We start from the raw sequence: 14259 nt of genomic DNA, 5'->3' as shown, positions 1-14259 counted from the left end.
TATTATACATAAGTTTAAACAGTCTCTCTGATAAGTTTTAATTAAACTTCTAGTTGCAGTGAAAAAGAAAATATATGCCTTATTAATGGAAACCTTGTACGTGTAGCAAAACTTGATAAAAACCAAATAGAAAGTCAGCAATGTATGCCATTTGCATTTTTAGCTGTTCCTATTCTGTTTCTATGTTGTACTTTTGTTGATAAGCTGTCGAGTTGCTACAGAGTCAAGTGGCCTCTAAATGTGGATGAGTAACTACAGGTAAAATGTGGATGAATAACTGTCAGTACAGGTAGACCCAACTTACGACCACAATTGAACCCAAGATGTCTGCTTGTTAACTGAGGTCATTTTAAAATTTTTGCCCTATTTTATGACTTTTCTTGCCCCAGGTGTGATCCCGGGACACAGCAACTGTCATAAATATAAACCAGTTGCCAAGCAGATGAATTTTGATCACATGATCGTGGGGATATTAGAAAGGTCGTAACATCATAAGCCACTTTTTTCAGTGCCGTTGTAACTTTGAACAGTCACTAAACAAACTATTGTAAGTCGAGGACTACCTGTACTAATTTTAATGGTTATAAATGTAGAAGGGCAATTTAAAATTGTACCTGTATTCTCCAGAGCTTTGACCCTAATAATGAAAGGATATTCCCTAGAGGAGATTACCATGGTAATTCATATAAGATGCACAATTACACAAGGGGAACACATTTCTGTGGGAACATCTTTGCTTTTCAATTTTTTTTAAGAAAAATACTATGACTAAATAAAAGAATGAACAGTCCAATGCACAATTTTAAAATAATATAAAAATAATATAGATGAAAAATTTACAAATGGTAAAATATAGTCTAATGGCCAGAAAAACTAAAATGTTACGGCTAATATATACTGATACATCTGTTAGAAATGTCATTTCCATTTTTTTAATCAGAACATGTTCTCTATTAACCTTCAAAACCTTCTGATTAACATAACAGAATTTAAATAATTAAAGAAAAAGGAAGAAAGAAGCATAGACCTTATTTCATCAATGAATTGTCAATAAATTATAAATTGGGCTTAACAAATATCCATTATTTTGTATTGTAAGATTTTATAATTAGGTCCTATTTCTCAGTATTCTCCCTTGTCTTAGGCAATTCTTTTGTAGCAACGCTACTTATTTTAAAATACTGGAAACAGTTAACCAGAATTTACCCTGTTTTTCCTGCATTCTGTTAAGGCAAAATGCAGGATTATTGCTGTTCCACAAATGTGGCACTGCTACCCATGATTATTGTCCATTACTATCTTATTAATAATGTAACTGACATGTAATGAATGCAAGAGTGTAAATTATCTTCCATTTGTTTATTATTGCTGAATTGTTCATTTATATTTCAGTCCTGGTTGTAGGTACGGCTTCAGCTGGATTTGCGCTTGCACCCGTGCCGTTTGACTTAAGCTGCTTCTTATTGGTCACCCTTGGAACAGGCCTGTCATCGTGTGCAGCTAATTCCATTAATCAGGTCAGTGTTTTATTAATACCCTTTTCACATATTTAGACCAGCAGCAGCTTAACAGTTTTCATTTGTACTGATGAGGTTATACTATGGTGAATCAATGGGTAAGCATGTGGAAACAATTGTTTATGTTAGGAAAATAAAAATGTGATTTAAAGCAGCATAAGTGATATCAGGAATGCACAGTAGAAAAGGAACAAATTGTATAAAGCTAAAGGTACAGTTAGATCTTGGCGGTGTTCTCAAATCTACTGTTATCTAATGTCTGAGTAAAGGACTTCCTTTCTATCTTTTGATTGTGTGGTGCAAGTAATACATGCCTTGGTGCACTGATTTAAATTGAAGGAAACTCAGAAAGTGTTGTACAATTCCGTTTTTTCTTGGAAAGTCTGATGTATAGATGTTGATGCACAAAATCAAAATTCCTTAAGCTTTATAGTGCTATAGAAACATCACACATACATCTTTCTTTAGTTGCATTAGCAACCAAAGTTTAGTTTTAACAGTCTTTGGAATAGTATGATATGGAGAATCCCATAGTCACCAAATCCAAACAGATAATGGATAGTTTGCAGCATTGCCCAAAGGTGCTTTTTTCAAAAGGCAACCGGACTTTGGTTTTCCTTTGTTTTGAAAAGAAAGCACTTTTGGGACAACCATGGCCTGCATGACTGACAATCTCCACAGACATTTGAAGCATTGCCTGTCATTCCAGCAGGTATTGCTAATGAATCCAAACTTTCTTTTTTTTTAGGTTTAAGAAACAGTTTGAGAATCTCCCCTCCCCACCTACTCCTGAGAAAGGAATAAAACTTTTGTCTGCATTCTGCACACGATTTCTTAATTTTCAATATAGAGAGTTCAGCTTCATTGGAATGAATTGAAAGAGAATTTGAAAGAAATGATAGGTGTACAAAATAAACTCATCATTAAAATGTATCACTAAATAACTTTGTGTCATTACATACATGAGTCTAAGTCTCTTGTAATTCTCCCTCCCAAGCCAAGAAAGACTACCAGAAGGCTTCTTTTCATCTTTAAATAATTGTAGCTTAGAATTATGTCCAACTCTCAAACTATAATTAATTCAAATTATGATCTATTCTAAATCAGCACACTGATTTTAATTAAACTATATTTCGTTTTAAGATTAGTTGATGTTAAGGTTAGTTGACTGAACACTGGCTAATTGAAAAAGTACATGAAAGAGAATAAGGATACTTACAAAATCTGCAGACTCATCATGTAAAAATAAAGTACAGTTTATTGCTACATTCAAACCTATAATGTATAAGTTGCTTTGAATTCTAGTCTTAATTGAGAATGTGTGTTTTTCAGACATGATAGCAGATTCCAGAAAGTAAAGTTCATATATTCGTAAAATATAAGGATTAGAACATATCTGAGATCATCTAATGCAAACTCCTCTACAATGAGAAATCCATTACTACCATGTCCCAAATACTATGTCCAGACTTGGCAGATTGCTGATCTATAGCAGGAGTTTTCTTTTCCTTTCTTTTTCTGGATGTGAACATTTTTGTCTCCTGGAATGCCTGATCATTTTTTCCTTAGTTTCCTGTGGGATCCCATCAAGTTCTCTTGGGGTCATCCTAGGGTTCCAAGCGATACAGTTTGAAAAATCTTATATATAAAATGCCTCCACTGCCTGATATAGGATTAATTCAGTTTAAAGGCTTTTGGTGTCTTCCCAGTATATTTTTCACAGCTCTCATGAGGTATATTTCATCTCTTATCAGGCATCTGTCTTCATGAAAATTCATACCATGTTTAAAGAATCCAAAGTATTTCCATAGTTGTTCACTTCCAATATTCCTCCTTGTAGTGTTGTCAAAGCATGAATGGCCTGGATCAGTGGAAGGAGATTTTTCTTCCGGTTCAGACATGTTGTCCATTTCTTCCAGGCATATGGAATAATATTCCATAATAAGAAAGGCAAAAGAAGTAATCCGTTTCATTTTCATTCAATTGCTGCTTTAAATATTATTAGCAATCTATGCACCACACACATACGATTTGTTGATTGACTAATTCAAGCTATGATGATGACTCAGGTTTAATTGGTCAACATTTGTTCGGTACATTGATTTGACTTTTGATCTATGTTGCCTTTATCAATTTTAAAGTGACCTTGATTCAATACATAGAGAAACGTTATGGGAAAACTGACAGTTACAACTGTAAATTGCAATTTGCTTCATTTAATTATAATGATGCATGAAAACAACTGTATGCAAGATTGATGTGCCATTCCTGGAGGTCTCTCTATTTCATTACCTATTTTTTAAAAACTTAAGGGTGCATACTTGCTTTTCTCCTTTTCATTTTTTTAATTCACTCATTAATGTCCTATGTAAAAGCATTTTTATCATCTAACTGTACTATACTGTACTACTGCACACTTGTTACAATATGCGTTTGACAGAATGCTGCTTAGGTTTCAGTCACTTCCTCCTCTTTGGGGCAGAAGCTTGAATCCACTCCTTTTCAGAGCTGAACAGTCCTCTTCCTTCACTGGAGGACTAGAAATAGTGTTAGCAAGAAGATTCTGGGATGCCTTCTAAAGCTGGAAAGAAAAAGAGCTTTCCTTTGTGTCAGTTATTCCATCTTAACATCCCTTCCACTTGGTTTTCTTTCATCATCTGGGAGACTTAACTTTGTTTGTCTATACTAGACTTTTCAGTGCCCAGTCCAAGATTTCTAATTTTCTATAATAAATTTGAGGATGAACAGTTTGTCTTTAGCCTCTTCATGCCCTCTGCTAAGAAGGCATTTAGGTTGCCCTTATCCTTTACCCTTCTTTAAGTCTTGGTTATATTATATGGGATGTTAAAGTTAATTATGGATAATATGCATCTTAACTTATTAGATTTCAGACAGTGAACAATTTCATATTTGATGATACCAAGGTGTATGGTATATACTCGTAGATAAGACAATAAGCCAAAATCCATTAGATCAGTGGTTCCCAAAGTGGGGTACCGCCCCCTGGGGGGTGGGATGCCTTAGGGGGGCACTGAGAGGCAAGGGGGGCGGCAGGGGGATGCTAAGAGGCGGTAGGGGGGCGTTGGAGGTGAGAGGCAGGGCACAATTCAGGGGTGAGAAAAAATGCCGCTGCCGCCACGTTCAAGACAAGGCCCTGCAGGATCATCCCATTGACTTGCATGCTCTGGTGCAAGGAGCTCCGCCCACGAACGCAGCATTGGGAAAGGAGAGCAAAGCCAGAGTGCCTTTGCTCTCCTTTTCAAACATCCCACCACCATGTTCGGGGTGGCGGGTCGGTGCCCCAAACACAGCGTTGGGAATAGGAGAGCAAAGCCTTTTCAAACATCCCACCGCCGTGTTCAGGGCAGCAGGGCTGCACCCTGAACACAGCATTGGGGATAGGAGAGCAAAGCCAGAATGACTTTGCTCTCCTTTTCAAATATCCTGCCACCACTGTGTTTGGGGCGGCAGGGCAGTGCCCCAAACGCAGTGTTGGGAAAGAAGAGCAAAACCAGAGTGGCTCTGCTCTCCTTTTCAAATATCCTGCTGCCGTGTTTGGGGCGGCGGGGCAGTGCCCTGAACGCAGCATTGGGAATAGGAGAGCAAAGCCAGAGGGGCTTTGCTCTCCTTTTCAAACATCCTCCCGCCGCCAGGTTCCACCCCATTGAGCCCCTTGCACCGGAGGCACCTGCCCAAGCAATCCGAATGGAGCAGTGCACAAAGTCAATGGGGTGAGCCTGAGAGAGGGAAAGAGAGACGAAAGAGAGAGAGAGAGAGAAAGAGAGAAGGAAGAAGAGAAAGAGAAAAGGGAAAGAAAGAATAAGGGACAAAGAAAGAAGGGGGAAGGAAGGGACAGAAAGAAAAAGAAATAAAGAAGGAGGGAGGGAGGAGAAAGGTAATGAGATATCTATTCTAGTCCAATCACCTGCTCCAGCAGGGTTAGAAGGGAGTGTGTGCGTGTGTGTTCTCCTTGTAATTTACCAGTACATTTTGATTTTGCCTTCTTCAGAATTGCCACTGTAATACATTGGGGAAAAGTAATTTTTTAGGGTGGATATCTGGTGCAATGGATCCTGTTTAAAGCCTCAACAAAATGTGTGAGCTTCCTGATAGTCTTGGCCATGTTTTGTCCACAAAACCTTTAATTAATAGAAGCCAAAGATTTTTCAATGTGCTGGCAAAGATGCTGGCAAAGATGTTTCAGTGTGGAAAAGGGCCTCTAAACTAGGCCTCATTTCAATCTGATGCATCAGGTCTCTCTGTCTCTCTCTGTCTCTCTCTCTCCCTCCCTCCCTCCCTCCCTCCCCTCCCCCCTCCATCCCTCCATGCCCCCCCCTTCTTTGTCCCTTTTTCTTTCTTTCCTTTTTCTCTTTCTTTTCTTCCTTCTCTCTTTTCTCTCTCTCTCTTTCCCTCTCCCAGGCTCACCCCATTGATTTGGTGCACTGCTCTGCTCGGACTTGCTTGGGCAGGTCCCTCCAGGGCAGCGGGCTCAATGGGGCGGACCTGCAGGGCCGGCACCTAGAACACGGCAGTGCCAGCACGTTTGAAAAGTAGAGCAAAGCCAGAGGTCGGTAATTTTTTCTGCAAAGAATCACAAAAGCTTCTGGGTTGTGCACAAGAAGGGACACACATGTCAATACAATTCAGCAACATAAAATAAAGAAATACAAATAAAACAAAAGAATCAGCAAAACATCTCTGATTAGATTTTATTCACTACTAGAATCTAACCAGAGATGCTTTTCCGATTCTAGTCCAATGACCTGCTCCAGCAGGGTTAGAAGGGAGTGTGTGTGTATGTGTGTGCATGGCTGTCAAATCTCCAAAAACAGGTCAAGTAGTTCTGGGGAGGCCAGTCATAAATTAGAACACTTGCTAAGCAACCGGCCATTAAGTGAGGACCACTTGTATTTGGTTTGCCAGTCATCAAACCACACTCACCCAGTCACGTGACCAGCAAGCCACAGCACCAGTCACGTGACCAGCAAGCCACGCTCACCCAGTCATGTGACCGGCGAGCCACACCTACCCAATCACGTGACCAGCAAACCACACCCTCAAATTAGGCCACGCCCACAGAAATTTGAATCCTGCCCCTGGGTGGGGGGCATTGAGGATGAGTTTGTAGCACCAAGTGGGTGGTGGACTGAAAAAGTTGGGGAACCACTGCAACAGATGATCGTTTTGAATTGACACACTAAAAAGTGTTGCATGGCTCACTGTTTGAGCAACCTCCATGACTAAGAAGTCCTATTAGTTTTGTGTGTGACTGTGTGTGTATTACTTATACATTTACTAAGTGTTTATAGGTTTTATGTTTTTTTATTTAGGATATGCATGTGTAATTGATTAGTGATAGTTGTATCACTTGTATCACTATCACTATATCACTTTATAGAATAAATAGGAAATTGTTTTTGGGGGTGGGACAAAAAGCTAATTGTAGTATCCATTTTTAGAAACAAATTCCATTCATTATGCTGTACACTGGAAATTGTAAAGTGCATTAAATGGAACTTCTTCATCCTAGAGAGACAGTGCCAATCTTTCTGAACAAGTAAATACTTTGGCCTCTTACAAAGGCTGGAACAAAAGGCTTGTTGAATTATGAAATATATCAGCTCTAGGATTTCCAAATTATGCCTCCCATTTTGCTTTTATAACCCTTATCTCCCAAATAAATAAGAGAAGAAAATAAAATCCCACCTTCCCATCCCATTTCTCTTCCATAAATATTTTATTATTATTTTCACAATATGAATCACATTTCCAACCTGGGTTTTTTAGTGAAGGTTCCATTTTAGACTTGTAAATCTGTTGTCCAATCTTTATGAAAACTGAACATGAGGGTTATAATAGTGTATAACCCTTTATGTGGAAAAATACATTATTAAAATTGAGCAACATTAATCTTTGTGTTATGCCACTCCAGTGGAGATAAAACCTGTAGTGTTTACAAATAAATCTATGGCTTTGAAATCTTAAAATAAGTAATATGAATTCTTCTCAGATTGGAACGGTTCAAAGTAGGAGAATGTTGAAAAAGAAACCAGGATGTTTAAAATGATTTGATTATAGTGGCTGAAATATAAACAGTTGTGGTTGGGTTTGATGGATAATAACTGAAATTTCAGGTAAAACTTGGAATGGCTATGAAAGTAAACGTGGTCAGCTAGAAGATTAAACAAATAAAAAGGGGTAAGGTAGATTCTCCAGAATTGATAAAAAGTATGTGGTAATTTGATGTTAAAATCTACCTTCCTCCCTCCCTCCCTTGTGTTTTTTAAAAGCAAAGTGCTGGATTTTTTGTGTGTTAATTATATTTCCCATTCTAGTAGTATATCCATAGGTATAGAACCTTACTTTAAAAGATCAGTGTGCTGTACATGGAATGTTGCATTGTCTAAAAACTATGGATAAAGCAAAAGAAACGACACAGTTAAATGGATTAATATGTCTTCTACTCCAAAACAATTTCCCTGGTATTTAATTCCAGAGAAATTGTTTCAGAAAAGAAGATAAATCAGATGCATTTAACTCTGCCATTTCTTTTGCTTTATCCATAGTTTCTATATTTTGCAATTCACAATAGCTCTTTACTTCTAAAATTCTCTATGGAAGTTATCATGGCATAATCATTTGTCTTGCTATATTTTTGAAACTGAAGAGATGGACAGAGATCATTCTGGCATCCTTGCAGCAAGATCTTCCTTGTCTGTACTTATAGCTTTTGGTTGAAGCCTGTTGAGAAATTAAAATGCTTCGTAACATTTCAGCCAATGCAGGATTTAAAATCTGTTATGGTTTACCACTGTTGCTGCTCTTGAGGGCCTCAACTAGGTAGCAGTTAAACCTGCAAGCTTGTCATAGAGAAGCTTCCTTGGCTCCATTGCTTCCAATATGCAATATCTGTAGCAAGAGATGAGGTATAATTTTAAAAATGTGGAGTGCTGCCTCAGTAATTTTACATTCAAAAGCCCTCCTTTATGAATATATGAATCTTATCAGGTGCTCCCTCTAAGACCTTATTCTAATCTCCTCTCTCTCCCCCAATAAATAATTTATTTATTAAATTTATATGCACCAATCTCACTCTCATTGAGACTGGTGCACTGTCGTCCAGACTGTCACGGTCTGGGTGGCTTACATGGTAAAACAACATAATAACATTATATAACATTAAAACAATAAATATAACTCTAAAATTAACAGAGAATTGGCCAAAGTAGGGGGCAATATATGATGGGTTGGAGGTGGGATCTTCTGTTTAATCCACTAACCACTTCTACAGTGGCATGTCCTGGGCCAATTAGCAGAACCAAAAGTTTTAAAGACCTTTCAGAAGGTGAAGAGGATGGGGGCAGATCACCTCAAAATATATGATGTTCCAGAGTGCAAGAGCCATAGCAGAAAAGGCTCTTCTCCTAGACCCCGCTAGCCAAAATTCCTTGACTGACGGGATCTGCAGCATGCCCCCTACTGCTGGCGCATGTGGAGAGGCCAATCCCATTGCAGTGAGATGGGAGTAAAAAAGAAAGAGGAAAGATCAGTGATAAACAGAAATTCAGTTTTGTTTCACTTTCTGGTGCCTGACTTTGGAATTTGATCAATGGGGAAGCTTTCAGATTTCAATTTTTTTCCTATTTGTTCAGGAGAAAATTCTATTTGCTAAAGATTCTTAGGTGTTTAATTTTAACAATATCCAGTATTGATTTCTTCTCTCCTTTTTGATACATTTTATTGCTATTATTTTCCATACTTTCCAATTTTTAACTTCAGTTAATAAATAAATATGTGGTTAATTCCAATATCGATGGTCAATTCAATTTTCATTTTCTATTTAATTAGCCTAATCTCTTAATTTCTGTTAATCTTGGATTCTCTTCCTGGATCAAGTCAGTCTTAGACTTCTCCAATTGAAGTCCATAATGCCAAAAGGAAGCCATCTTACTGCTGGCGCTTGGTCACCCATCATATCATTTATTCATCTAAATCAGTTAGAAAAATCAAAAGCAAGAAAACTAAAAAGTAAGCAAATTCGTAATGATCTTTATTAGATTGTATTGACTGATACAGCCTAAGTAACTACCCATATTTCATAAATTGAGAGGAAGAAGATCAACTCGTTGTCTTTTGGTTAGAACATGATGAGAAGACTTCATAAAGCATTACAACCTGCATTACGCTTTCTCGAAAAAGAAAGTTTTGTATTCCCCAGGAGTAAAAATGAAATTTGATCATGTGAGAATGTCTCAATTTAATCTGGATAAACCTTTCAAGTTACATGCAATACGTTGTGATCCTTGGATGAAATACATTAAAAAGCAAGACTAGTAGCCTCGTAATATTTTTGAATGAATAGAGAATGGGGAGTCAATACGTGTTACTTCTGTGTATTTCATTTAAGATTAATACCCGATGCATCTCTGGTTTTCTCTGAAGTTTCTTTTTGTTTTGACTGAGCTGAGGGCCCACAGCAGGCAGCTCTTCCTTTCATCTGTCTCTGATGATCAAAAAATTCCCAAGTTGTGGTTATTAAAAAAACTGATGTTTAAGTTCTGGAGTACAAGACTGTTGATGTAGGAGGCAGCCGATGATGTAATTTATAATATGTAATAAATATCTGGGAAGTGCAATGCTGGAATCTATCTCTGTTCTCAAAAAAGTTCTGATATATTTTGCTTTGATATTTAACTGCTTGGCAGGCTTCATCAGTGGTTACTTTGAGACTCATAACTTATGAGTCGTATAATTCATAACTGGAACTCCACAAGATCAAGTGAGCATGAAGAAATATTCAGTATTGAGGAAGAATGGCTCAACCATAAGCAGTAAAAATGACAAGCACTTAGAGACCCAACCTTCATAAATAGAATAAATTTTAAAAGCAGAGATCATCTTTCCAAAGCATGAATTATTTGACCTGTGACTGAAACTTGATAAAGTATCTTCGGTAGAATGTAATAAATTAGTGAGTGATGTTAGGAAGACATCTTGAGTTATAAGCATGCTACAGATACCCATGGAGCACACAAGTGATGGGTGGGAGGCTTTTCTAATATTTGGTCTCTGGGTTTATTTTATATGCCAAATTAAATGGCTTTTAAACTAACAAAATAATAAATGTAATAAAGTAAAGAAGATATCTTTCTGATACTACTTTTATTTACTTGTGTGATTTCAGATCACTTGAGTGGAGCAATGTTCAGGTTGCTTGCAATCTCATAATTTTGTATTCTCTCAGCTGTATTTTTTTTCTTTAAAAAACAATTTTCAACTTTGGTGAAAGTTCTGCGTATTTAATAGTAGAAATCTGAACGCCAAGGAAACAATTTGCCATACAATTTCTGTGATGTAACTCAATTCACTGGGAATGTTTCTAAGCTAAAATGTATTGTTTAAGAACTCATTTCATTTGTTTAAAAAAAAACTCGCAGAAAAGTAGATGTACATTTGTTTTCATTACAAAGTCTCTTCTAACAAATTCTGATAGATTTCTTTTTAAGAAAATGAAGGGAAGATGCATTCCATAAAGCAGGTGCTACATGAGAGTAGGAAGAGAAGGCACAGAGACAAAGCCAGTATGCTTCTTAGATCCTGCTAAATAATATTGCTTTACAAGACAACCTGGAGATATCTGGTGAGATAGCCAGAACTGCAGAGAAATGGTCCCAGAAATAACCTGGTTCTAGCACCTTAATTTAGATCTGGAAGCCCACTGGGAGCCAATGGAATGTGTGAAGCAATATGCTATATTAGTTAGGCATAGCATGGTGCACCCAAAGCTGCTCACACAACTGCATTCTAGAATAACTGCAGTTTCTGGATGTTCTTTAAAGAAGGTCATGAGTAGAGTACATTACAATAATCAAGGTGGGATGCAACTTAGTGACTGTGAGCAGAATTTCCTGTTCCCAAAAAATGACACAGACTTACTGTACATAGCCATGTAAGATGAATTAGTGCAAAGGACCTATTCTCTATGCTTGCCATTTGCTCTTGAGCAGAACTGCAAATCCAGAAGGAACTCCCTTAAAACCCATACCATTCAGTCTTGCTAAAGTTGAGTTGAAGCTTGTTCTTCCCCATCCAGACATTTATAGCCTCCAGAATTGGAAAAAAGTGATGGCATCACTTGGATAATGAAGGGCAGAATATAGACAAGTGCATTAGTATGTGAAGGCATTTAAGCCTGTGTCAATAAAGGACCCTATTCAGCAGCTTCATGTAGATGTTAAATAGGAGTGAGGAGGAAGTGGAATTTTGAAGGTGGAGATCCCAGAGTGCAGAGATCTGAAACTAGAACAGTATCACCAATTCCTTAAGGCAGTCCAGAAGGGTACTGTAATGAATGATACTGAAAACTGCTGAGAGGTCAAGGATACATGTAGAGTTTCCATCCTGAGATTGCCAGAGTTCATACACATGCATCATGAGTGCCATTTGGTACTATAGCCTGGCCTTGAATTTGATTGAAAAGAATCTAGATAATCTAGAAACTGCAAGTCCACTACCCTACCTAAAAGGAAAGCTTAGAAATCAAATGAAAACTGTTCAGTTCAGTAAGATTCAGCAGTGGCTGAATTAGCAGGATCCAGCTATATGTCATCTTCCAGGAGGCTTTAGCCAGCCAGGTAGGAGGGGGATCTAATGTACTGTACTTAAAGGCCCAAGAACCTTATCACCTTTACAAATCAATTCAGATTCCTCCCAGATAATAGAATAAGATCATATCAAGAACAGAATAGATCAGTTAAGTAGGTCCTTCCTCCCTTCGTAGCAGGGACCATGATTTGTTTGGAATAAGGGATTAAGATAAATCTCACCCCACAATGTCAGAGTATGTTATTACTGCCCTGATACCAAAACCCAGATTTACTATGTGGCTTTTGCAGAGGTCAGGGCATCAATAGATCAAGTCTATAATGGATATGGGACTCCAAAGTAGCTTGTGATCAAGGGCCCAGGGAAGGCAAATTGAAGATCCCCTGAAACAAGTCTGGGAATTTTAGTGCCAATGCATTTATAATGACAAGCTTCTTAGAGAGGAAACTACCTATGCAGGAAGTGATTTATGACAATTTGCCACGGCTAACTTGCTACAGCTAACTTGCGTCAGCCAACTTGCCACAGGACAACTAGCCATGGCCAACTCGCCTCAGGACAATTCATCGCGGGACCAGGGTTACACTAAAATCAAAGAAATTGTGTAATATAATCATTATAGAAAGGATAGAAAAGGAAGAGCAAACAGTTCTACATTCTAACAGTTTTGCACCATCACAGCTCAGTGTGAAGCAGCAATCTCATCTGTTCCTTCAGGCCGACTTCATAAAAAGAGTTTCATATCAGACTATCTGTAATGTACCATTACTGCCCCACAATCACAGCTGGTGTTATGTTAAAAAAAAGTTGGGCATATCTCTCTCTGAGTCCCACCCAATTCCCAGCCAAGTTTCAGTAATTCATATCTGGTTGGCCCACTGATTCACAATTATGGACTGGGCAAACCATATTACAAATTGATTTTAAATTAAGCAGCAACTACCAGAGGTTGCACATTGACTCTTGGGTTTAGTGGTTTGTGCATGTATGTGTGCATGAATTGCATTCTATATTAGTTCTGCTAATATAGAATGCAATCTATATTCTCTCCAGATGTTTTTAGAGGCTATGGTAACTGCAGTGTGCTATCATTTAACTAACCTTTTTAAAGTGGGAGTGTGGAGAGAGGGAAACAATTTACCGTTATGATGGATCATCAGGAAAACTTCAGTTGAAGTGTTCCTTTTCAGATGCACTCCAGATTTTTCCTGTAAACTCTGATGGCTGGAAGAACAAAGACATATTAAAGAGCAGCAGCGATGAAATGTAGAGATAACATCAGACAAAGGGAGTTTAATAGTTAATAACATTAATCTGCCCATGTAATCTACAGTGGCCTTGCATTCCAAAATATACTAGGCTCTTAAAACACAAGAATTATTAGGTTTCATTCTGTAGGCTGTATCTTTATTGTTTTAAATTAAGAAAATATGTTGTATGGCACAAACATTAAAATTTAATATTAAATGTATGAAAAAAATAGCTTACTTTTTAAATTAATATAACATGGAACTATATTTCTATATTTCTTTTACCATTCAATGTGGTACTCACCATTAACACCTGATATAGGTCCAGAGTGTTGCTTCTGGGAACATTACACTTTGAACCTAGAAAGATTTTCAGTGAAAGTATAAATAATTCTTTGTTGCTTTCTCTGAAGCCCCTTTCTACTACTTTTTCTTTTTCTGTGGGAGAAGGAAAAAAACTAAAATCGTATTGTCCTTTCTTCTGGGGATTATTATTTCATTTTAAGAACTCTCCTTGCAAGCGTCTAGATTGTGAATAAAATTTATTTCATTCTCTGTGTAACATTGTGCCAGGAGTCTAGTATTAGTAAGCATGAAACATATATGTTGGTCCGATTTAATCTCTCCCTCCCTCCCTCCCTCTCTCCTAAGTCTTATGAGTTTATAAAATCATAAAAATTGAAATAAATTGGTTAACAATTTTATAAGAAAAATACCCACCAATAATTTTACACGTGTGTTTTAATTACAGTGATCTCTTTACAATAACACATTCCACTGCATGGGAGAAATAGGTATCAGGATAGATATAAATCAATAATTTTGCCTGTTATTAACAAGTGCAAAGTACAGGTACATTATTCTAACTTTTAAGAATAGAGTTCCAA

General features: G+C 37.5%; 1 protein-coding gene across 10 annotated transcripts in view; it reads left to right on the top strand.

Moving 5' to 3' along the window:
• The window catches only part of COX10 (cytochrome c oxidase assembly factor heme A:farnesyltransferase COX10), a 111267-nt gene that overhangs the window by 13404 nt on the left and 83604 nt on the right, over positions 1 to 14259 (top strand). For all 10 annotated transcript variants that reach the window (XM_087924753.1, XM_026702138.2, XM_087924751.1 and 7 more), the window contains one exon: positions 1393 to 1517. In XM_087924753.1, the coding sequence (XP_087780879.1) occupies positions 1393 to 1517 (125 nt within the window). The remainder of the gene's footprint in view (positions 1 to 1392; positions 1518 to 14259) is intronic.

The sequence above is a fragment of the Pseudonaja textilis genome, chromosome 2 (genome assembly GCF_049901715.1).
Source record: "Pseudonaja textilis isolate UNSWEBS1 chromosome 2, rPseTex1.2, whole genome shotgun sequence".
Lineage (NCBI taxonomy): Eukaryota > Metazoa > Chordata > Lepidosauria > Squamata > Elapidae > Pseudonaja > Pseudonaja textilis.
Note: the sequence above shows the minus strand (reverse complement) of the source record. Positions and strands in the feature narration are given on the sequence as shown.